Source organism: Podarcis melisellensis (assembly GCF_964234715.1).
Source record: "Podarcis melisellensis genome assembly, chromosome: 3".
Taxonomy (NCBI): Eukaryota; Metazoa; Chordata; class Lepidosauria; order Squamata; family Lacertidae; genus Podarcis; species Podarcis melisellensis.
In genome coordinates this window covers 55,604,304-55,630,886 of record NC_138530.1, presented here as the reverse complement: position 1 = coordinate 55,630,886, position 26,583 = coordinate 55,604,304, and the positions used below count along the sequence as shown (strand labels likewise).

The window sequence follows — 26,583 nt, the reverse complement described above, 5'->3', positions numbered from 1 at the left end:
ACAGAAGCAAGTTTTTGCATGCAGATTCTGCATCCCTTATTTGGCCACATTTTCACATCTAGCAGCTGCCTCTGAATGCAATACTTTCCTGATACTGGACCAAGACTGGCTGCAAAGTGTTGAACGTTTGACTTTTGTTGACAAGAGCTGGTTGTCAGCTTTGTCAGCACCTGGGGACTATTGAAATGTTCCTTACACAGTTTTCCCTTGAAGAGTATTTTGTTATTATTTGCTATATTAAACTGGCTAGTATATGTAACTTTAGATGACATAGAAAGTATGTTATAAAATGTTTAATTAACCATCTGTTATATAAGGATGATCAGTTAAATATAGTGTCTAAAGAGAAAAGGTGAAGACACCCCCCAAAAAACATGGGATAAAATAGTTAATATCTAGCAATGCCAACTATAGGTTTCTGATGATCAAGTGGCTTACATACATAATGATAAATAATAATAAACTAGTGAGTCAGTTTAATTCACCATGTTTAAACCTTACCTTGTATTTAGGTTTAGAAATAACAAAAGATGAAATTGCTTGAAGTGGCTTCTAGCGATATGAAGAAAAATGGATAGCGGGAGCAGAGAAAGGCAAATAAATAAATAAACACAGAAAAAAGAAAGAAAGAAAGAAAGAAGAGAGAAGTACATTGAAAAATGTATGTACATTATTCTTCAATGCACAGGAAGTTGCTAAATCTTCAGGTCCAGACCTCTTGGAAGAGGGAAGACTTTGAGTCTTGGCTCCTTGTTGATCAAATATTATAACTTATCTCTACAGTTCCCAACTGTAAATATGTTTCTCAGTAGCCGTAAAGCAGATGAGAGGTGGGCACAAAGTTCTAGGGAGAAATAGGCTCCTGAGACATGAGATGCCTTCCCTTCTAGGCAAGACAAGACAAGACAAGACAAGACAAGACAAGGGTAGACTGAATGTCCCTAGTACTGGACCCTCACTATGTTTGGATTTACACCAAATTCGTGTGTGTGGTTGCACCTTTGCTAACCTCATCCTAACACAATTTTGGAAGTAGGGAGAGCACTGTTTAGTTCTTATGCTTTAAGGCACATGGGAATACCAATGATAAACAATTTTACAGGTAGAAATGGTTAAGTACCAATCAGCACGACTCTTTGAGACTTCACATGAGTAGGCATACCAACTAACAGAAAATCTCTGAACATATTTTTACTGTATCTCCTAGTGTAATTGCATGAAAGAAACATTTGTTCTCTGTGAAAACTAATGAACTGCTAGCCAATGAAAACTGAAGTAAAATAGTGATCACACAAAATAATATGAAAACGTTAGATTAAAAGCATTAAGTAGCATCTGTGGGACAAAACAGTACAACAGAGGCACATAAAGTCAGACAGTCACAAGTGATTTTTGTAATCACTTCATGATAAAATTCATGTGACGAGTAATCTAGTGAATAGGTCTATCATGCTACCATCACTTCATGTGAGTATCCATCTTAATTACTGGCCTTGTAGCAGGAGATCCAGCAAATTACTTAACTGCTATAAACACTTATTTCTGGGATAGTAATTTCCCCTTGTATTGTGTATTCCCCTTTCTTCTCAACACTTAAGTTTAATGGCACTCAATGAATGAGTCTTTAATTTTTTTAAAAAAATCAAATTAAAAAATGTTTAATATCTTTTAAAAAGAAACAATATGTCTGTTCTGATAATTTTTCAATTCCTGTTTTTTTCATATTATGAGATGGAGAAAGAGAACCCAGCCTTATAGTGCATGGGTGGCCAACCTGCAAACCTGATAAGCCACAAGTAGCACTAAGAGCAAGATCATTTGACACAGCTGGGCAGAAACAGCAGAGGTCTTCTGTCTGGCTGTTCCATAGGGAGGGCTGCACTTCTGTTTGCTGCTCTAGCATGGTGTAGCCTACATGCTTTTGGGGTCAGTGGACAGAGTTGCTTCTAGATCAGGCTTCATCAACCTCGGCCCTCCAGATGTTTTTGAGACTACAATTCCCATCATCCCTGACCACGGGTCCTGCTAGCTAGAGATCATGGGAGTTGTAGGCCAAAAAACATCTGGAGGGCTGAGGTTGAGGAAGCCTATTCTAGATGAAAAACCAAAAAAGCTGGTGGGGGAGAGATTTACACTTCTATTGTATTTTCTCTAGTTCCCATGTAAGGTGCAACACACAAGAAAAGGGCAATAAGGGGGCCGTGATCATAGTAACCTCCCTTCTTTTCCACTTTGCCTGCTTACTGCTTTCTCTGCCTAACACCAATGGGGAGAAGTCAGCTGCTACACCACTATCTCCAGGGTTATTCTCACCATCCAAACCACCAGTTATAGTTTCTTTCACTGGAAGGAACGAAGGCAAAGAACACAATGGTGTTCCCAGGTGGGGCGCCAAGTTGGAGGCATCTGGTGGAGAGAGTGGCGCTATGCACCTGGTCTCTCATTATCAACATTTCTGAACTTACCAGGAAGGGGAGTTGCATAGGTCCAGCAGCCAGTGGCGTAGCGTGGGTTGTCAGCACCCGGGGCAAGGCAAGTAATTTGTGCCCCCTAACCCGTGGATTTGCGCTCCCTAACCCGTGGATTTGTGCCCCCTAACCCCCAGATGTTGCGCCCGGTGCGGCTGGCCCCCCTGCACCCCCCCACACTACGCCACTGCCAGCAGCAGAACCAATCTGCTGATCCAGCTGCAACCTCCCCGCCACCATAACCCTCTCACTCCCAGTAAGTGCAGGGATGCCACTGATGGGAGACAAAGTGAGTGGCACAAGACCCTTCCAGCTGCCTCTGTGCCAAATAGAAAACGCAATAAGCTCTGAGAAGAGGGGAGTATGCACAGAGTCTGATAGACACACACAAAAACACCCTGATAGACAAGGATTTTCCTGGGAGAAGCCTGGTGAAATTGGCAATCCTTGTACCAGGTTTCTCCATAGGCGGCACTGATAGGGAAACTCCTTGTTAGTGTGCATGCATGCATTCATGAGTGGGTATATATGCACATATATGTGGCAAAAGGGGGCAAGGTGAGCTTTGCTAGTGCTGCAGAAACAGAAAAATATGTGACCACCAACCATATCACAAACCACTGCTCCACACTAAATGAGACAACAGTGCTATATTCTGTGTTATGCCTGAATGCACTGCACTGCAACTACAGACAAATCAGCACTGGAAGAAAGATGAGATGACAACAGGGAAAACACAGAAACCCAAAGGAAATGCAATTTTCCTGCTGATTTTCAGCAAAAACTGAGTGACTTATTTTATCAATAATTTGTATCAATACATATTTGTCTAGTAAGTAATCTCCATTTCCTATTAAAAAAGCTGGAGGCACAATACATTCTGAATTTTATAGTCTTGTACTTTTGATAAAAGGCCTCCATTGTCTACATAGAGGACATGACAGTGTATTTTAAAAGGCAGTTGCCAAGGCTCAAATACTAAGATAGAGAGCTGTACTATAGGACTGCAATGGACCCTGCCTCCAATGAATTTAGCAACACTGATTCAGCCAATAATTGCACCAGACTAGCCCCAGCTCCTACTTTTTGCATCTAGTGAAATCAATGCCCCAGCTGCCCCTGAAGTCCTTTAGCAAATAATTCTTCTTAGAAGCACGTGAAAGCTATACTATGAACTGCTTCCCTAGATATGGCACTGATCTACCAAGATGTAAATAACAATGTTACTTTTCTCTTGTTATTTATATCCTGAGGGGGCATAAATATTTAAATATATATGTGAGCTGCAAAGAAAACGCTTTGCATTATCCCTTTACACTGAATGATTCACCGTCACTACTGAGGGCTGGGCTGGAAAGGACAGAAAGTCTGCACCCTTCAGCCACAGAACTCATGGATTATTGCTGAGAAGCACCAGATGCATTTTCTCTGTCCTGCTGCTGGTGAGAAGCTGAACAGATTGTCTCAGTAGTGGCACTACTAGCCCTTGCCAAACAAAAGATGGTATGATCAGGATGAAAAGCCAAATGAAAGATTGTTTGCTGACAAAATATACTACAGTTAGGCCAGTCCAACAGGAAAGAAATACAGAGCAGAAACAGATTTTCTAAAGTCAACAATCCAAGTGAATTAGAAAGGACAGATGAATGTGTATCCCCACGTAAATTATTTGCACTGTAATAATTTATACATTCTTTACTTATATATTGTTCCTTACATTGCAATCCTACACACACTTAGGGAGGAGTAAACACCATTGAGCTAGATTAGACTTACTTCTGAGTAAAACTGCACAGGATTGGGCTGCATATAGCTTAACAGTTGATAGGAAACAAAACTTATGGAAAGCAGTTATTGCAATTATATCCATAAAGCCAAGTTGAAAAGTTTATTTATCAAAAGGTACTTCTGATGCTGCTTGAGATGAGAAAGCAATTCAAGTCCACTGCCCCTTCTCTTTCTATTGCAAACATTTATTCCCCCCTAAATTGTACTTAATCATCTTCCCTCAACAGCTCTCAACTCAAACTATTCCTAGCTTCTTTAGACGACCCCTATTGTGCTTTGACAAACAGAGAGAATACAGAATCTGTGTCTATGTAAAATATTGTCCGCATTGCACATATTGTGTAAAAGTTGTGCAGTCTGTGTAAAATAGAATTAAGAACATACTTCTGTCTCCTGTGCATCACTGGCTGCATTATGAGGATCTGGGAGGTGTTTCAGGAATTGTGCTACATAGGTCATCACTGATTTCTCATCTGGCTTATCCACATCCACATCTGAAAAGAATGAGGAAGACAGTAAATTAACACAAAGCTGAACTGTATAAAATGTTGGGACATACACTGCCCTCAGTCATGCAAAATTAAAATATCACACAAACACACACAAGTATTTTAAAAAGAACTCCCTCCCAAAAACAAAACTAAAATGAGGCTCGGGTTACAGTTCAACAGTGGTTAAATTCAATTATATGATACCTTCAGGATCAAGAAGTCTTGGAATTCCTAATTCTGACTCTGCAATTGTAAATGCCTCTTCCAAATTTTCCTTGTTAGATCTTGTTTTCAACCTCTCCAAGTCCACTAGTTCTGGACGGATGGCATGAATAACTGAATGAAAGGCAACACCACTCCTCCAGCTTCGTCCGAAATCCTTGACTTCAATTCCAGCTTGCCTTCACAACAAGAAGAAATTACTTTGTAACAACCTGTTCTGACCCCCAACCTTTATCTTCACTTATATCATTAACCTGGGTTTGGGTTACAATTTTTTGCAATGCCTGGAACAGAACTTACTTTTCAGTTGAATTAACCATAGATGCTGTTCCTGATTTTACATAAAACACCCCAGTCTTTCTTTTCAACTCGTATTCATGCAAGCTCTCATTTATGTATGACTAAATAAGTGTGGGGGCAGACTGAATGATGGACCCCAGCAGACTTTGTTAATTCTGCCTATAAAACAGTTAACTTCTAGATAATAGCCTCGAAATCCACAACACTAATGGGGAAGTTGGGAGAGTTCTTTACAAGGCAGAAGAATAAACAAGAAAGGGAACAGAGAGCATGCACTGCAGTTGTCCTTGAAAAACTGAAGGATTGGTGTCTGTGTCATACATACTATGTTTCCATCAGTATATTCCAGAACAGTATTTGTCCTCTGTTGCAATGACATGATATTGCTGTCTCCTGCTCAGTTTCATTTCATTATTTATTGCAGAGTTATCTAATTTATCAAGGTCATATCCTATCCTGGTTATATACACAGAAGGTGGTGAAGAAGCTGCAAGCAACATAAAGCCACACTCTGCACTGGTGAAACTATCTAGAAAAACACACATTCTCTCTTGGCCAATCCATTCTGGCTGTTAGATAGCAACTGTCCAAACTGACTAGATGGATAGTACACCAGCACTGCCATAATTACAGGCAGTTGAACTGTAGGTTGTTCAAGCTATTCAAAGCAGACACAAATTGGTTAATAGTCTGATTACATATGTTATATGTTAAGAGATTCAAACAGCTGAAAGCTGTTGCTACACACTGCTCCAGTTGCTTGCTTTCATCTAAGTTTCTCTGTCTTGTCATCTTCCTCTGATGCCTTCTATATCCCACACTCTTCTGGCTTCAGTTAAGACTAAACAAATGCAGTGCCACAAACTGTAGGCCAAAGGTTTCTTTCCATTGTGTTCTAAAAGCTTAAAGTTGAAGATACAGAAACACACATATTTTTCTTTATGTGCAAATATGAAATTAAAGTTGGTATTATGAAATTACTTAGATGTTTACAAAGAGAATGTTATATTCAATCACTGGCCAAGTTGTGAGGATACATTGGCAAAGTGAAGGAAAATTCAATTAGTGAAGTAAGGTACAAAATATGATAGCACTGAATTGCTCTGCTCATGATTTCAAGCTGGGAAAAGAATTTTAAGTGTTTTGACAATGTATTGCCTCTTACAGCCATTCTGACAGAAGACAATTTCCTTTTCAATTTTTATTGATCTCTCTGGCACAAACCTTCTTAATTTGCAGGTGCCATAAATTATTACTACATTATTTAGCTAATATCAATCTAAAGATTACTCACTTTGCTGCTGTGTACTGCACCCATTTGAGCAAAGCCTTCTTTGCATTCCCTTGGACTTTGGTGACCACTTTGTGCTTGGATGGTGGACTGGCTGTCTCAGAACTGACAACACTGTCCACAGATGAGGTACTATTGGAGAGTGACTGGAGCTGAGGGAGATTGCTTGTAAGCTCCTCAATCTGTTTGTGGAATAAAGTTGGTTAAGTGTAATGGAAACAGTCAATTTACAAAAAGCCTATTTCCTTCTGCAGATCAGATCGTCTAGAACTGGTCAGTGGATCTCATAAAAAAAGACCACACCAAAAATAGCTGGGCAAGATCAAATGAAAAGGTAAAGGTAAAGGTACCCCTGCCCGTACGGGCCAGTCTTGCCAGACTCTGGGGTTGTGCGCCCATCTCACTCAAGAGGCCAGGGGCCAGCGCTGTCCGGAGACACTTCCGGGTCACGTGGCCAGCGTGACATCGCTGCTCTGGCGAGCCAGAGCCGCACACGGAAACGCTGTTTACCTTCCCGCTGGTAAGCGGTCCCTATTTATCTACTTGCACCCAGAGGTGCTTTCGAACTGCTAGGTTGGCAGGCGCTGGGACCGAGCAGCGGGAGCGCACCCCGCAGCAGGGATTCGAACCGCCGACCTTTCGATCGGCAAGTCCTAGGCGCTGAGGCTTTAACCCACAGCGCCACCTGCGTCCCATAAGATCAAATGAACTCTTAGCCAAACTCTAAATTTTAGGACATGCCTCAAAAAATGTAGGGCAGATCACACTTAGGAGAGCATTGGTCATACTTTGGCCAAGTTATGGCTCATATGCTATTTATGTGTAATATACAAAATATAGAGCCCACATATACATCCTTTACACACAGTACTAATGCACTCACAAATGCCATTCCACATGATAGTGGAATGGCATTTTTAGTAGCCGTAAACATGTCTGAGGTGTTCATAGGAGTAGGCAGCACTGTGAACTAGACCTATGTCTGGAGCATTTTCACAGATGTTTCACATCTGGGCTACTTTTCCTTCCCCCCCCCAAACCTGAGTTTCTCAAGGTAACATAGGTTGAAGGTGTTTGTCCTATGATAGCATCTCTAAATAGAGGCAAGGTTAATGTCACTGCAACTCCATTCTGCCCACTGAATCAATGGGTGGGCAGAAAAAGCCAACGAAAAATTCCTGCCAGCAGAATCCTGCAGAAAACTCCAAAAGAAGGTGGAAACTGTCTGAACCAGCCAGGTTCCACTGGATCCCTAGCAGCCCCATGACATTAAATTTAATTTGGGCTCAATTGCTGCACCAGCTCCAGGCTGGCACAGTGATTTGCCTTTCAGCCTGGCTGGCATGAGTGGTTGGGCTGTGGAAATAGTCTCATTGCTTTGTTAATGTCTGCTGCTGCCCAGTCAGGGCTTGCATTTCAATGAAACATACTCTTCTGCTTTGTACTTCCTATAAGGCCTAAAGGAAGGGAAGACTGCATAATGCATTGCTCCTGTTCCTTTTCCAACTATATACCATAAATCATGCAGATCTGATTTGCTAAGTTGTGGCCATTAATTTGGAAAGGATTCAAACTTATTTGTACAGGACTTTATTTCAATTAATTTTCTTTAGGGCTATAGCCAAAGTTTCTTGGCTTTCACATATAACCTTTGATGGGAATTGTATCCATTCCATATTGTAGTATCTATTATTAGTTTTTATTTATTATTTTATTATTTAGTTATTATTAAATTTATATCCTCTCCTTCCTTCCAAAGAACCCAGGGCTACATTTACATATATAAAGGTAAAGGGACCCCTGACCATTAGGTCCAGTCGTGACCGACTCTGGGGTTGCGGCGCACATCTCGCTTTATTGGTCAAGGGAGCCGGCGTTTGTCCGCAGACAGCTTGTGGGTCATGTGGCCAGCATGACTAAGCCGCTTCTGGCAAACCAGAGCAGCACACAGAAACGCCGTTTACCTTCCCGCTGGTGCGGTACCTATTTATCTACTTGCACTTTGTGCAGGAGCTGGAACTGAAGAACAGGAGCTCACCCCGTCACGGGGATTCGAACCGTAGACCTTCTGACCTAGGCTCTGTGGTTTAACCCACAGCGCCACCCGCGTCCCATTTGCAAATATAGTCACATGCAAACTAGGGGTGCTAGTTTAAGTTTGGAACTGATACTGGATAACAGGATCAAGTATTTTTAAAATATGTACAATTTGAACAACAATGACCAGTGAAAAGGGAAAAGGGAAAGCCACATTATAGCAATTACTATAGGTCCTTCTTCTGATCTAGGTCTTCAAAATAGTAAAAGAACAAAAAAAAAAAAAAACCACAACCAAATCCCTGTCAGATCTCTTTATTGTTCCAATAGCATCCTTAATGAAGAGTCTCCTAGATGGAGTTTAAATCTACCGCCTAAGGGCCAAAATACACGTTATATTTACTAAAGTCATTTGTATATAAAAAAGCTGTGGGCAATGCATTTTTGGTTGGAGCAGAAAGCAGCATAGGGAAATTTTAACCCTTTGTTCCAACTGCTCTAAATGTCCCCATTCCACGTACCGCAAATTCTTAGGAGCTAATTTACTTCTCATGATACACGAGCAGTTCTGCCACAGTACATTAGTGCCCCTTGACAAACCATTTTGGAATTATTGCTATAACTATTGTAGGCTTATCTCATACATTAAACAAACAACAACTGTACCTGAAAATACAAAATTATAGTCCACACCAGCCCAAGCACAATAGAAGGTCTACCATCAGCAATGTCAGTTGAATTAATGTTGACAAGCTTAATCTGTTTTAGGGAAAGAAAGGCACACTATTATCACCCACAACAGAAAGCCACAGTAACGGAGTGATCTTTATAGCAATGTGGATTTTTTTTGGGAAAAGTGAATCTTAATAAGCATAGTCTATAGTATTTTTGAGAAAGAGAACGTATAAAATAATAACAGAAATGAAGTATAAAATTATGCATGTACTTTTGAATTTAAGATTCAATTGTCCTCAATATACACAGATGTAACAGGAAAGCTTGCCCTGTTGTGAATGCACTGCAAATATGCCTTTATAGCTGAACTGGCATTAGCGGCAGGGTGCTTTGTTTATTTCCCCCAGCTCAAACAGAAGGACAAGGCAATGTGACAAAGAGAACAAGTGAGCATGGATGGTCAAAAGCATGACTGATCAGGCCAATGCCCACCCTGTTCTCAGAGTGGCCAATCCAATGCCTATGTAAAGCCCCCTCCCCCCACCCACCCACTGAACCCCTGAAACTGATTCTGGGGGAAATCAGGAGAACCCTCAGAACAGTGCGCAGGAGAGGAAGGTTCCATCTGAACAAGCAGGACATTCGTTATAGTGCAATGTTAAATTCTGTACGTAAAATATTTAGTAATGTGGCTAACAGCAGATGGAAAAGCTGTACTATTTAGGCTGCAATCCTGAACTCATTTACCCAGGAGTAAACTCCATCGAACACAGCTGCATTTCTAAGTTAACATGCTTAGAATTGTGCAACTCATTTTACTGACACTCATTTTATTCAATTGACTCATTTATATGGTTTAATGTTTCATAAAATTATTGTACCAACCGGTGATCCTCTGTACACAGACTAGCATGAAAAACAAAACAACATATATTTACAATGAATTATCTGAATAATGAATAGGACACAGAGATGAGAGAAGACAAAAAATACCATGTTGCCATATACAGAAATCAGTGAATACTATAAAGAACCTGACATGCTTATTCCATGTTCTTTTGTTATTTCTATATCTCACATGGTTCCTAGGAGGCCACCTATCCAGGCACTGATCAGACCCAGACTTGCTTAACTTCAGCAAGATGGCAGCTTCACATGCCTTCAGACTAGATGATCCTCAGGGTACCTTCCAATTCTATGATTTTATGAAATATTATTAGCTAATATATTTGTATTCAGTTTCAGAATTCTATAATTCTTATTTTCTCTCCTTGACCTTTTCCATTTCACATGTTTCTTTAAAAAATCTTGTTAGAGAAACAGATTAAATGGAAAAGTCAACCAAGATAAGGCAGTGGCAGCAATAACAGCAAAATTTATAGGAGCTGCTTTTAGAATTAGGACTGATGGAGTGCACTCTGAATGACTATAGTTCATACACAAATTGCAACAGCAGATGCAAACATCTAGCTATCTATGGGACTTACCCGCCGTCCTTCCAGGAACTTAAGGGCTGTGCCAATGTTGGCTACTCCATGAATTCTCTTCAGCTTTCGGCCTTGTTCACAGGGCTTTTAAAAAGTACAAATAACAAGGACAATTAAGTACCACAATGGCCTGACAATAAGATCCTAAACACACTCCTCTTGAAAGGAAACTCGGTGAATTCTATCAAGATTTGCTTCCAAGAAAATGTGCTGATTTCCCCTCCTAAAGTCAATATTCTGATTTTTTTAAACAACAACAACATTGACCTTTTAAAGTCCTTCTTATTTTTTTTCTGACTCAGCATTGGCTCCCTACTTCCAGTTATGCATGCAAACCAACTACATATAACTCAATCACTGTAAGGTAATAAAGACACTTTATTCCCAGAACAAGCAACTGGCCAGCCACAGATTCCAAATGTGGTAAAACACAAAGCCATTTTATTTTATTTTGTTCTTAATACCTGTTTCTGACAGCAGAAACTTGGAAGAGAAGAAATGGTTCTGGAACTAGCCTTAAATATACCTCTTTAATGTCTCACAGTCCATACAGTAACTACACTTTAATCAAAATAATCTGTCTCTGCCTTTCAATGTGAATGTGGTGAAACACACTCCAGAGCATTTTGTTAAAATTCTACCACAAGAGGGAGAATTTCCTTATCAAAACAGGAGAGACCATGATCAAATGTGCAATTTAAACAAGTAAAAAATAAGAAGGGCCGTGAGAGTCATATGCCTCAAAAAAGATGCTTAGAAGCAAATTTCACTCAGAACATTGTATGTCACTCTACTAAATGGTCTGCAGTCTATGACTAACTTTATAATAAAATTATTTAATTTGCTGAAATCATGTTTCATATTTTATATAGAATGAGTATTCACAGGTTTCATACAAGTGCTTGAGGAATTAGCTCAGGACATTGTCACATACTACTGCCTCTCAGCTGCTTCCCTGCATCCCAGCTGAAGGTATACTGGGCCTTGGCCCAGTATATCTGAAGGAGCGTCTCCACCCCCATCGTTCTGCCCGGACGCTGAGCTCCAGCGTTGAGAGCCTTCTGGCGGTTCCCTCATTGCGAGAAGCAAAGCTACAGGGAACCAGGCAGAGGGCCTTCTTGGTAGTGGTGCCTGCCCTGTGGAATGCCCTCCCATCAGATGTCAAAGAGATAAACAACTACCTGACATTCAGAATACATCTTAAGGCAGCCCTGTTCAGGGAAGTTTTTAATGTGTGACATCTTAGTGTATTTTTGTCTTTGTGGAAGCCGCCCAGAGTGGCTGGGGAAACCCAGCCAGATGGGCAGGGTACAAATAATAAATTATTATTATTATAGTATGACAAAGTTGTCAGTGAGATGCACATAACTGAAAGGTTCTTCATTTTGGTGCAAACAGCTCCTTGTGAATTGCTACTGCAGACCAGCACTGGCACTTCTAATTGTGTACTCTGAATACCTGCCATAGCCTGCCTCTGCCCTAATTTGCTCTGGGTTTTAGAAGCTCAGCTTGCCTGAGATGCTGGAACAGATTTCTATTTTCTATTTTCTAAACTGTCTGTTGATGAAACCTGCTTTTGATCAAGCTTCTCTAGTTGTGCTTGGTTTTCCCTGGGAAATCCTTGCCTGGCACCCGACCCTGAACCTAATTATCTAAATATCTATCTGTGTATCTGAAGAAGTGTGCATGCACACGAAAGCTCATACCAAGAACTAACTTAGTTGGTCTTTAAGGTGCTACTGGAAGGAATTTTTTTTGTTTTGACTATGGCAGACCAACACGGCTACCTATCTGTATCTAAATATAGATATAATACGCAACCTAAACATCACTTGCTGCCCACTGGACTAGCTCTTTCTGAAACCACCCACTGATTGGACCTGATCCTGCCAGGACTGCTGGTTAATATATCAATCAGAAATTGGAGACTCCATAAAGTTTGTACACATTACTTATTGAGTGGCACGGTGTGTGTGTGTGAATCTTGGCATTTCTATGCCTAAAAAATGGTCACATATCTGGAGCTACACTAACATAGCATATTAATAATGATGATGCAAATTAAAAATACATTATAAATAGGAAAATACTTGCCAGTTTCTGTCCTGAGAGAACCTCCAAAAGGGATATCAATACTATTCCATCTTTGATGTCTTCAAACAGATCATTGACCACCATGGGAGGATTGCGCTGGGAGGAAAAGAAGTGGAAAGAATTATTGAGTTATGCATTGTTTCCCTGCCACAGATTCAGCATCTCTATCCTACTCCCTGCTGCTGGCCGTTCTATTTACATTTTGAAGATGTCTTGTAAGGGTGGTATAATATATTCAGTGGTGTATTGGAGAAGAAATGAAGAGGAGCACAGCTCCAGAATGATGTGGGTTTTTGTTTTTTTACAGACCAGCAGTAATAAAAGTCATTTATCAGCATAAAAAGGTAACCGGTGGCCCCTCCATGATCTGCAAACAAAGCTTTAAAATCTCACAATAGTTTGTGACAGGTTAATGCAGAGGAAGTCAAAGGATGTGGAAAATAATCAAACAGAAGCTGAACCATTGTAGAATGGTGACTTTACCCCCATTCTATTGCCTTGAAAATGATGACTATGGACTTGTTATGAAGAAACTACCCATCCAAACTATTTATAGGAATATGCACATGCAAGCGAGCTTGCTCTGTTTATAGCTGGGAATGGTTATTCTGCTTGATGAAGCAGAATAACCCAAAGACTTGCAGAGCCTTTCACTGAAAGAAGGGATTGCATCATTCTTATATTTTTAAAAGCCTTGTAAGGAGATACAGGATCTACCCCTCGAGGTGTTCTGCAAACAGAACACAAAGCAACATGTTTTTGATATAGCATCGGATTTTCTTTTTGTTGTGGCATATTTTTCTGATTCTTAGGCAGGGTAAACTGGTTAAGTTTCATAAAGGTAAGAGAAGGCATGACAGCAGAAGCAGTAAGGCTGATAATATCATTCTTCTAGCTCATAACTGTTGCAGATATTTACGATATTTGCTGTCTGCTTTACTCTCAAATCTCAGCGGTGATGTTGACAAATGTCAAACTATTACCGTATGTACACGTACTGTATCTTTTTCTCTCCAATTTTCAAAGAAGCCAAATGCTTTTAACTTACACAAGCACTTGACTCTGTTCATGTAATGCCATCTGAATATATAAATCTTTGTGTGTTCTCTAGCTGCTTGGTGGATAATAGAACAGCATTGTCATAAATCTTAAGATGCCTACTTTATTGCATGCAGTCTGTGCTTATGAAAATGTGTGCCTGTACAGCACACACAAGTCTCCTGTGCTGCTCCTACAGATTAAAAGTAGATGACTGGAGGCCTCATAAAGAGTATTTCTCCACAGGATGCTAAGACAGCATAACTGGGCATAGCACTCCTATTCTGCAATAGGTTCACAAAGCAGAAAATATTATATCTTACGGCTGGATCTTTTGTTACAGGAGTCACATTGTTTGCTGATACCTGCTGGTTTTGTCTCTTACTGGTCTGTTATAGTTCAATCATATTTAGTAGTGGCTAACCATATAGTTATTCACCATATCAATGTCTCTCCTCAGCAAAGGAAGGCTAACACTAGTATGTGAAATAACTCAGGATGGGTCAAAAATAGCTTCCCGTTTCCACCAGTCCATTTGTCCCCCATGAAAATGATGGGATTGTTATTTGTAGCTTTCATGAGGCAGAATAGATTTTCCCCAAAATTTTGAAAAGGGGTGGGTGGTTTGGTCACACTTACCTTTCTGATGTTGGTGAGGTGCCCAAGGGTCTTCCTTCAACCTACTTTTTTATTTTTTTAAAAATGGGCTCCTGATTATACAGAAAGTCTGATTTCCTATGGGCCAGGCAGGAGTACATGGTTCCCAGGGAAAGCAGAGCACGTTAAAACACTCTCCCTGCTTCGGTGGGAAGGGGGAGACTAGTATGACTATGCCCATGGGATCTATGCTACGTCATGATGCAGGTAGTGTGTTTCTTGCCTAGCCCCAAGAAAATGCAGCCTTGCCCTAGGGTTTCAATGCTTTTTGTTAAGGTTGAAGAAGCAGGGTGGTGAAACTTTGACCACCTCATAAAGCAGCGGTTCTCAACCTGTGGGTCCCCAGATGTTGTTGGACTACAACTCCCATCATCCCTGAGCTCTGGCCTTGCTAGCTAGGGGTGATGGGAATTGTAGTCCAACAACATCTGGGGACCCACAGGTTGAGAAAAGCTGTCATAAAGTTAGGTAACCTAATTATGTCCAAACTTCCTACCCTGGAAATTTGAGGAAAACTTTCACCCCTTCGTATTTTGCAACACTTCTCCCACAAATGGCAGAAAACAGATGACCTGGAATTTGAACACAGTCCTAGAAATAACTATCTAGTTGGCTCATTCCACATGTTCTGACGCTGCTCTGGCAGTGTAGAAAGCAAACAGAGAAAGAATGAAACCACCCTGATCCTGTAATGCAAGAACTGACTCTAAAATGGTTTCATTCAGTATTGTTTATAGGAAATACTCTCCATGAAATATGAAAAAAACCCCATTTTCTCATATAAAGCCATTAATAAACATTAAACGACCTTATTTGAGCAATTTTTTCCCCATCTTGTATGTGAATAATTAATAATGAATGTGATAGCTAGAAAGAAGAAAATTGATATGGCCAATTTCTTAGTGGACAAGCTGTCAATATATTCTATAATAATACTACTAGACTATCATGTAAACTGTTTTGATTTTAATAGAAAAATGCTAGTACACAACAGAAGGCAGAAGTTAGCAACGTTGGTTCACTGTGTGAAAACAAAAATGAACTTAGCACACAGTCACACACACATGCTACCTACTAATACAGTTGTACCTTGGATCCTGAACACCCTGGAACTCGGACATTTTGGCTCCCGAACACTGCAAACTCGGAAGTGATTGTTCTGGTTTGCAAACTATTTTTAGAACCTGAATGCCTGCCGCAGCACCCCTCCCAATTGACTGCAAGAGCTTCCTGCAGCCAATCAGAAGCTGTGCTTTGGTTTCTGAACGTTTTAGAAGTTGAACGGACTTCCGGAATGGATTCCATTTGTCTTCCAAGGTACGACTGCAGTTAAATCACAAAGCTATTTATACAGTACAAATAATACTGATTTAAGTTGGTGAACGTGCCAGTAAATCAAGACAGTCTAGCTTTATGAAATTTGCAAGCACAAATGCAAAACAGATTGTGTGACACAAGGTTTACAACAACTGTGGAAGAGTAATATAAGTTTTATGATAGATCTCTGATACAGTAGACCAAATGTGGGCACCTCCAGTGTCCCAGGCCTCCCCATTTGATCTACTAGGCCATTCGGCCAAGCCACATCCACCTTCCATATCCCTGTTATATATGAGGTCAGATGCAGGATAGCTAAAAACCTAGCTGGGCAGGGGTGTCTGCAAACCCCATTCAGAGTTCTCCACAAGGCAGCACATTACAAGTGGCTATGCAAGACCTGACCATTAGCTGATTGTCACATCTTGGGGGAAGGGGGTTTGAGGTTAGTTATGAGGAGAAGAGGAAGGGGAGTTGAGGGGAACTCTAAGGAGTGGGAAGAGAGGAACTGGGGCAAGCTGTAAGGGGAGAGGGCTGGTCAGGTGTAAAGGGATGGGGGTTGACAGAGGGTGGGGGGTAGGCAAGTTGGCAAGAAATGCTTGCAGGGGAAGCAGCCCCTGCTCCAAAAATAAAAGTGCACTAGTGTCATAGTATTTTAGATCATAACTAAACTTCGTACAATAGCAGCACATATGGTTTGAGGTTTTGATCTCAGCAGGTCTGATATTTACGAGGGTGTGTGAGCATGCAACTCTGCTGTTAAGGAGCCATCATCACAAGTAATTTTGTGAACACAGTAGGAGGCATATGAATTAAGTGGAAGCATTTTTAAAAGGTCAGCACGTTGGCTTTCCCCACACTGCTTATTCGCTGAAATGCGTAAACTCAGACGTGATTACTAATTAAGCATATGGGTTGTGATGGCTTTGGCAATGGTGATTCTGCCTAATGAAAGTGCTCAATTGCACACTCGTAAACAGATACTCAAGCAATGGGCATGATGTAGAAAAACTCCAGCTCTCCTATTTATTTTAATTGGAGAGATTTAAGCACATTTGTACTCCACCTTTTTTTTTTTTACTACTATGTGCTATCCACAGAAAAGATATGCCCTGTTGTCCTCAGTTTCATTAAAGACATTTTTACCTAGCCATCAGATAGCTTTTTAAGCTCTTGTTTCATCCCTATGTATCAGGAACTCTATTTCTGAGACCTCTAGGCTCAAGGTATACATTTTACTTAAAATTAAGTATCACTGAAAGTAGTCAGGATTTTTCCGGGGTAAACATAGCCTTACAGCTGATTCTGTGCGTGTTTATGTGTAAAGTTCCAATAATCTCAGTGGTAATTATTAAATTTGCATAGGATTACACAGTGACCAATCAGATGCCTAGAGGAAGCCAGCAAGCAGGATCTGAGCACATCAACACTTGTTTCCAACAACTGGCATTCAGAGTTTTACTGCCTCTGACAGTGGAGGTAAAACATAGCCATCATGACAAGGAGTCATTGACGGCCATATCTGCCATGAATTGTCTACTCCTTTCTTAGCCATTCATGTTGGTGGCCATCACTATTTCTTGTGGAAATGTTCAACTATGTGCTTGGTTGATCTAAGATTGCAGTCTTAGTGGTTTCTATTTGCTATAGAGAGGAAATAACTGGGCCTTTCCATAGGGTACTTGAGCTAGGGATTCTTTTTCCTGGGGAGAGATCAGGAACAAGCCTCAGGTTCATGTGCTCCTGCTCTTAACTTTCCAGTTCTCCTGCTCTGACTCCAGTGGGAACATAACAAATTAATCAGGATACCCCAGGTTTTGAAACATAGGATCCATCTAGAGCCCTGGGATAACTTTTAGAATGTGAGTTTTATCCCAATAAGATCAAAGAAATAAAAAGTTTAAATGAACACAGGATCTTGAACTTCATCTGTTCTTCCCTTACTAGATGAGGAAAGAAAGCAATAGGGAACACACAAGCTCAAAGCCAGCTATTCCTAATATTTCCTTGAGGTTGCAGAGCTGGGAGGATAGCCTCTGAAAATGCCCACAGATATTTTTCAAGAAGTGAAGCCAGAACCTAAAATATTTCTTTGGAAGAATGTATGAAATTGGGATTTTCCTGTCACAATGCCAATTACAACACGATGGGGGTGGGGGGATGGGATGTAAGTTTAACTTGCTTCTAATAATGTACACCATAATCCCCCCCCCAACATTATCCACTCATATTTGGAAACTGAGGCTGGAAAACTGAACTGGAAAAATATTGAGCCATTCCTTTCAAAAGCAACTGTAGTGAAGTAGTGCAGTAACATTTTCATTTCAATACACAATACTGTCACAAATCTTTGATGTGAAGTTAATCCAAATCAAGCATAGATAAATAATGTATTTAAAAGTAATCCCTCTCACACACACATATATTTAGAAATGTAGTCAAAACATTTACAAGGCTAACTTGCCAAGGTTGTCAGTATGAAACTTAGGGTAGTTTTTAGGAATTTGAAATAGAAGCCCTTAGAAGTATAAGTACATCCAATTCTTCAATTTCCCTTTTATTTCCTCCCCAGCATTATACAGGAAACACAAGTTTCTACTGATAATACCTAGCAGCCTCTATTGCCGTACATAGTTTCCACATAGAAGAGTTTTTGGACTTTAAATCATTGCAGTTATGGAAAACTGTATCCGCTTTCCTTCCCTCAAAGCCTCAAACAAATTGGATACAACTACAGAAGCATTCCTAACCCTCTGGGAGGAACAGGTCTGAACAGAGAGGCAAAGCCATGGTTGCATCTAAAGCCCTGCCACTCATGTGGGCTGAGGCCGAACTTGCAGAAGTAGTTACACCCACTGAGTCCATTGCCAATCATTGGACAAGCAGAACCTTGTTTGGCCCTGCTCTGCCCCCTTCTTACCCTAGAAACACCCCATTTGTGGAGCTTCCACTAGCTTCCACCAGTGGTAGCTTCCACCTGGTCCATCCTTTCAGTGGGTGTAGTAGGGATCTCCCCTGCCAGTGAAGAGCAACTAAACCAAGCTGAGCCTGGTGGTGATTGTGGGAAAATTTCGCCACATCTAAATCTCCTTTAGTGTGGTGGGTTTGCTCTGCTGTTTAGGGATTGCTGGCTGTTCAGGGAAGTTTTTAATGACTGATGTTTTAATGCATTTTTAATCTTTTGTTGGAAGCTGCCCAGAGTGGCTGGGGAAACCCAGCTAGATGGGTGGTGTATAAATATTAAATAATAATAACAATCTGCTAGTTTTACTGTAGGTGGTAGGAAAAATCAGAAAAATGTATTACCTTGGCCAGATGAGTGTTGATCCATTTTGTGAAAGTCCTCTTTTGCACTGACTCCTGCTCATCTAAAAAAGGAATAAAGAGACCATTATGTTGCACTGGTATTATAGTCAGCCTTGTTCTGGCAGTAAAAGCATATATGCCCAGTTCAGATTTTTTAGGACCCAGTTTTAAAATAAAAACCAGCATACTCATCTGACAAGATGAAGAAAGCAATATATTTAAAGCTTTAGAAAATGGAGGACAACATGTAGAGTGGTACAAAACATACATTATTTGCATCATGTTATGTTTATATATTGATGTCTATTGTCTTTATAAATTGAATGCAGCTCTAAATAGTAACAAAATAAAAATTAATCTGAACAGGCATGTGTGCTAGATGGATTTTAAAAATGCATTTGATACACTGTACAGCAAGGGTGAAATCTAATCAACAGAACTTTATGGTTTCTAATTCTGGGTATTAACCCTGCTGCATTAAATTACTGCATTAATTTTAACGCAGGCAGGGAGTAGTGATAACAAATGGTGCCTGATCTGGTAAAATTGGCAATGGACCACCAGAAGATTTCAATGAACAAAAACAGCTCTCATCTACGCATATCTGTATGTATTCACAGATTTCTCTGTTAGTCATACCAAACTATGTAAACTTCTACAAAGTTTGCAAGCTCATCTGCCTTACACACCAACCTGATTACATGCATCCTTTAAGAACAAAACATACTAGCTTTCAGCTTCCTGATCACTTGCTATAGATAATAAGGCATGCGATTAATTATTTGCAAGACTATCGCATTAAGTATTTGTAAAGTTAATAAAATTCGTAATGAAACTAGAATGTGATGATTTTCCTTTAGGTGCTTATATAACCATATTGAGTGTAATTACAGAATTATGGCGATTGTCACATTGTATCATAGCAAGCCCCTCCCCTTTCCCCACTGCCCTGTCTTACTTCAAGATTCCTTAAGTATAATTGCCATGAATGCAACCTGGGAGCGGAGGACAGCTCAGTCGGTAGAGCATGAGACTCTTAATTCAGGGTCATGGGTTCAAGCCACACATTGGGCGTAATATTCCTGCATTGCAGGGGTTTGGGCTAGATAATCCTTGTGGTCTCAACTCCCTTCCAAGGCAATGGTACCCAAAATGATTTATTAATTGATTAATTGATTAATTATTAATTCCATCTGCCGTATTCAGTTATACACCATGTCACAAATGCTCTGGAATGATACGGTAACGCAACTTTTGAATTCATTTATTTTTTAAAAAAACATAAAATATAAATATATAAATAAATATAAATAAATGTTTAGATCCTGTCAACTCATATAAATTAACAAGGTGGTGTGCCACAATATATACTAACACATATATTGTATTGGGCTTCCGCTGCTGGAGTGGCTGATTCACCCTGCCCCATGGTTTGGCAAGGCTTGATATCAGTGTTTTGTCCATTTGGATTTGTGAATCAAACTGTTATGTATAAATTAAAATATGTGGCTTCCATTCACCTCCATTTGTTTGTTTCAACAAAAACAACCCCTTTAGAATATATTAAGCATGTCAAATTACATTTCCAAGGGATTTTGTGGGGGGAGCAAAATAGATTCACTTTCCTCCACAATCCTTTAGGAGGGGGCTTGTCTCTTGCTTCTTAATTATTTTAAGCCAAGTGATGTGCATTCTTGCTTGTACATTTTCAATACATTATCAGTTAAGGTCCTTCTCTTGTTAAGGCACTCAAAACATACCACAGTTCTGGAGAATCCTGTGGACTCTGGACAAGATAATTTCTAATTCTCATACCTCAGATTACAGGCAGTTTCTAACTATTGGGTGGAAAGGAAGTGCTGTAAAAGTTGAAGACCTTGATTTAAAACAAATAAACAAACAACAAAAACATAGCTGCTGATTTTACATAGCCTTTTTATCTTTTAAAACATGAGAATTCGTTCCCACGAATTTGTTTCATTGGCTTTGGTACTCTGAAAACTGCCCCAAAACAAGACGCATAAAGGCTTTTGCCAAGTAAGCCTTCAGAATTATTTCTAGGCATTTCCATAGCAACTCTTTTGCACAGGCATCTCCACCATTGTTCTCATTCTCACAGCTTCTCTTCTGCACATGTGCCCTGGTTTTCACATAGTTTTCAGCAGAGGGAGCAATCACTTTATATCAGTGTGATAATTATATATATAAAATCAGAGTATAATGAATGTATGCAGTGTGGATTTTTAGGATTGTAACGGCAGGTTGCAGTCTTGATCCTGATGTGTTATGCATACTTTAACATGGAATGGAGGAACAAGGGTAAAAGTTTATCGTGGTGTTGAAATGATTAGTTTGGTAATTAATGTGGAAGTGATTAATCTGGCAAAACTGTCTGTGCAACAAAAATACAATATCAAGTACAAAAATGTGTTGGGTAGTTAAAGGTTGGTTGTGGCTTATATAACTTCTGTCTGGTGTGTTAAACAAATTTGGAATAGTTTAATAGCAAATGAGTGTGGTTTTTAATGAGCAGCAAGTTTTATAAAGCTTTCAAGGATCTAGCTCAACCTGCAGCCTAACTTAACTAACTCCCTCCTTCATCCCTCCACTGCAGGTATACTGAGATAGAGGAGCTTTCTTCTTGGTGAACTCAGTCAAAGACTAGTCTTCCTTCTGTCTATGAGCCCTCACAGCTGTCAGGTTAATGTGCCAAAAACGTGCTTCACATTGCCTCAATCATAAATAACTAAAATATGGATGGACTCTTCCATAAATGTTTGGGTATTTGTGTTTTAATGATTTGCTTGTTTATTCATATACTAACTAACTAACTAACTAACTAACTAACTAAGGACTAACTTAGTTCAAGACTTTTGGATTCATTTCTTATTTCATTTCAGCAATTCTGAAATCAAGCCAGGCTTCCATGTATCACAATACATATATACATAGCCTAAGGCTCAGAACTGCCAGAGCTTTACCCCAATTAATACTCTGAAACAGTCTCTGAAGTGGATGAATTCTTAAAGCAATTGAAGCAGGCTTCCTATTTTCTTGAAATGCTGTATTTAATAAGCTCACCAGTTTTTGTTATCCTGCCTCAACAAAACCCTGTAATTATTTTGAGACAATTAGTACCAATTACAACTAATTTAAGAAAACAGCTCATTCGTTTGAAAAATGTATGGTTCGACCAATAGCATGGTGCCATCCTGAAGGCTGCTAGGCTAAGTATATATCACAATACATGGCAGCCTAGCTTGATTTTGCTCACGCTTCAGCCAGTCCCATTACCTTCTGACAGTGGAGAATAGAAACTAATAGGCATTAAAAATAACATACTGAAACAGCAGAGGCTTAGCAAAGTGCAGGGCCATTTTTCTTATATTCACCTTTGAAAACCCCTACATTAAAGAAAAATTCTGATAGAGTGCATGAAATAGCAATGGTTCCTCATTTTATGGGTCTTTCATGAAATTGCAAAGAACCTGTTTCCAAATCAGAGTGATAGCATACATAGGATAGGATAGCAAATGCATGTTATGCCACTTTCAATGGAAAATCATAAACCACAGTCATAATGCAAAGAAGGCACCAAGGCACCAAATAATAATTTGCAAGACACAGTAGCATTTCTTTATAATGGTAAACATTTTAGCTTTATTGAGATTTATTTATTACTTTAGTTAGCTTAACTAAGCTTAACTATCTGTAGTTAGCTTAACTAAGCTTAACTAACTGCAGTTAGCTTAACTAAGTTTAACTAATTGTGCTTTTATCTTGTAATTTTATCTTGTGAATCACCCTCAGATCTTTTGATGAAGGATGGTGTATAAATCCAATTAATAATAATAACAATAATAATAATAGCTATAACAATGAATAGACCAATCAGGCTATGCCACTGCAAGAAATGAACAGTTACACAGAGTATGAGCCAAGTACTCAGAGGATATGGGAATAGCTTAAGAGGTTTTTGTAAAATCCTAAGGCTTTTATACCAGTGGTTAAGTCATCTTTAAAAGTAATTTTTTTAGTCCTTGCACATTAATTAGAAAGTGTGCAGGCAATCATGGTTAATGGATATTCTCAGTAAAACAAGTTACTTTACATAGCATTTGCTGACCCACAGATATGAATGCCAGAATCATAAATAGTGTCTAGTTGCAAAATTGCTTCTTGGATATGTTCCTGCATAAATGCTCCAACATTTGGCATGATCTTGCCTTAGTTGAATATACATATATTAAATCAGCCTAATCATTATGGAAATAAGAGCCTCCTCACACTGAACTCAGGCACATTAACCAAGCCAAGATTGTGGGAAGTACTGCAGTAGCAATATCACAGTGCATACTGACTTCTGTTATAGCAGGTGGTATGTACTGTTTCATCACAGCAATGTGAAAAAGGATGCATTAATAAAACCAGTTATCTCTCCGTTGTGACACGATGTCTGCAGATAGGAAAATTTGTGTGTCTCATTTCACCCACAAAATGAAGAGGATGTGGCACAGGTAACCAAAGAAACTGGTCACTAGACAAAACCAAAGATAATCATAGCTTAGAATGCATTCCAGATGCCCAGCAACTAGGACAAAGACGAAATACCGTACATTGTTGTTGAAACTGGTGAAATCTATAAAGAAACTTACTTAAAACTGAGGTCTACTGCACTGGCAATCCTCCTTCTTGCTACATTGTGTAGTATTTCTTTTTTAATTCAGTGAAACAACCACTTATCAGAAGTGTACTGGTCAGCTTGAGTAATAGTGACAGGCTCTATCCCTTATTATAGTATTGGATTTCAGCTCATCACATTTGTGTAACACTGCTGTGCATTTGGTCAGCTTAATCACGATGAGTGTTCAGGGGCCAGATGAAAGCATGTTAATGGCTTTTAACACCTGCGGATGCTTTTCCAAATGAGCAATTCACCCAAGAGGATAGGGTCACAGTCAAGAGCTCTATATTTGTGTACAACAGAGAAACAGCCAGCAGTTGCAAGTTTTGAATTTGGAAAATAAAAAACTGAGTTTTATAGTGGGAATTAGCCAAACCAAAGTTCAGCTTTCAAAAAGGAAGGCTGCACCAGGTGATGTTTAGAAATCTGATGCCATATCAGCAACTTTCCTCCCTGCTGCAGGAATGCCTATTTACTTCCAGAATGTCAAATTTGTAAACAATCTTTACAAACAAGATGATCATCACAAAAATAAATAAATGATGCACTAATGTTATTTCATTTGAAGGAGAGAGAAAAAAGAATGAAGAACTTCTCATTGCAAGGCTGAAGCAAGCAACAAACAAAACATTTTGAGCAATTGGCTTTCTACTATGTCTCCTTTGTGGGTCACTCCCTTTTTCAAGTACAGTAGCCTTGGTATCTCCCTCCCTTCCTCCTCCCTTTCTTAAGGCAAGCTATTATTTGAGTATTATTTTAATTCACATGGGAAAGTACCCTTTCTCATTGTCCATGTTAGAAAACCAAATAGTGTCTCATAAACAAGCATGCCCAGACAAGTTTTTCTGGACACAGTGCCATAGTACGCAGAGCTCAGGCATTTTATTCCTCTACTACATTGTATGACCGATTTCCCTCACAGCTTTGTAAGCTCTTTGCATAGTTTCCTTTCCTATTAGCTTTTACTTCTTTGGAATACACGATATATTTAATCTGCCATAATATATGTATTTTCCCTTGAAAGATAAGAGGTGTCTGAAATCATATGCAAAATGCATATGCAAATCATATGCAAAATGTATATGCAAAATGCACAAAAGGTTACCACAGGAACCTTCTTCAAAAGTCAATGAAAATGCAGTGGCACCTTAATAACTAATTTATTAGATAAGAACAGAGGAATCTTCCTTATACTAAGTCAAACCATTGGGTCCACCTAGCTCAGCATTGTCTATACCAACATATAGCAGCTCTATAGGGTTTCAAAGTGGGCCAGTAGTTACTGAGGGAGGGGCTTGGTTAATGTGTATGTGGTAAGAAAGCCATGGCACCAGTTTGAGATTGCTGGCTGATATCTCAATCAGGGTTGATCCTGGCAAATGGATAGCACCCATTGACACAAATCTAATGGGGTAATCCTACCAGGATTCCATTCAGGGATGTTCTATGGCCTGTCAGCTCCTAGCTGGGCTTTCGGATCCACTCAACCCGGAGGTTTAGACTAAGGACCTGACCTCATGCCTTTTTTCACCAAAAGTGGTTACAATTGCTATGAGGAAGGCAAAAACCCCAGACAGGCCCAATATGTCTACTGGCAAATTCCTTCCTGGTCTGGAATTCCTTCCTTCCTGGCGACTGAATACGGCGACTGAGCAGTTTCACAACAAGGTCATATATGTGCACTACCTGCTTACCACTGGGCATGGCCACAATATGCAGGGTGGGTGGGAAAACCAATTCCAACTGCACTGCCAGGTACCAGCATAACCGGCTTTTATGCCCCACAAGCAGACTCGACTGAAAACTGGTTCAGCCAGGTCTGCCAACAAGGCATTGCCCAACTCTCTGGGCCTCTGGCAAATTTAAATTTAAAATTATTGGCGGGATATCCCCACAGCCAGGTGAGGTCAGTCCTGATGTCACCTGACCACATGGGCTAACTACCACTGCCCCTCAGCTCCCTGGCAGTTGTACTGGGCCACAGTGGCCGCTACCATTGGAATTACAGTATATTGCTTTTTCATAAGCAGGGGTAAGTTCCAGACATGTTCCAGAAATAAAGGGGGCATAGAGAGGAGAAAACGGAATTGGGCCCTCTTTCTTCACACTGCATCCATGCATTGAGATTGAAGTCCTTTCTCATTTAGTTTCTCTATATGTGTACACGCACACACATACAATGGCTCTGGTTGAACTAGCCTAGTCTGTCCTCCTTGCTTGCATGTTACCCTCCTTTCTCCAGAATGGCTGCAAGGAGGAGGTCAGGAGCTTTAGCTTCTATGTTAGATTAATCTCAGTTTAGCTTGTCATCTGAACTCTAAACTGTCCCCAAGAAGCAATCTCACAGTCCTTAATATAGGCATAACAAATTATTACAATATGACATATTCGTCCTGTGGCAAGTCATATTTTAAGTAAGAGTAATGCAGCATGACAGTAGGCCTAATAATGCTTTGAAGATGGAATGCTTTAACATATATAGTACAATCATATAAACTGGGTACACACTCCCAGTTGCTCTGCATCCAGTTCTCTCCCATCACTGGTGTAGGACATGGGCTAGTTTTTGGGTGTAAAAATGGTGTCAGGGAGGAATTTTGCTGGGGAAACCTGGATGTACAATGATGCAATGGAAAAAAGCAGCGAAAACAGCTTTGAAAGTTAAAAATCACCTTCGGGAGAGGTTCCCAATAAAAGCTCAACAATTTTGGGGTGAGTTTCTTAAAAA

General features: G+C 39.9%; 1 protein-coding gene across 1 annotated transcript in view; it reads right to left on the bottom strand.

Annotated features, from left to right (window-relative positions):
* SYNE1 (spectrin repeat containing nuclear envelope protein 1) overlaps positions 1 to 26,583 on the bottom strand; it is a 274,657-nt gene that overhangs the window by 218,168 nt on the left and 29,906 nt on the right. Inside the window, 9 exon segments of the mRNA XM_081905258.1 lie at positions 502 to 552; positions 4,641 to 4,750; positions 4,952 to 5,148; positions 6,564 to 6,742; positions 9,264 to 9,356; positions 10,158 to 10,178; positions 10,760 to 10,843; positions 12,854 to 12,949; positions 19,172 to 19,233. Coding sequence (XP_081761384.1) covers positions 502 to 552; positions 4,641 to 4,750; positions 4,952 to 5,148; positions 6,564 to 6,742; positions 9,264 to 9,356; positions 10,158 to 10,178; positions 10,760 to 10,843; positions 12,854 to 12,949; positions 19,172 to 19,233 — 893 coding nt within the window.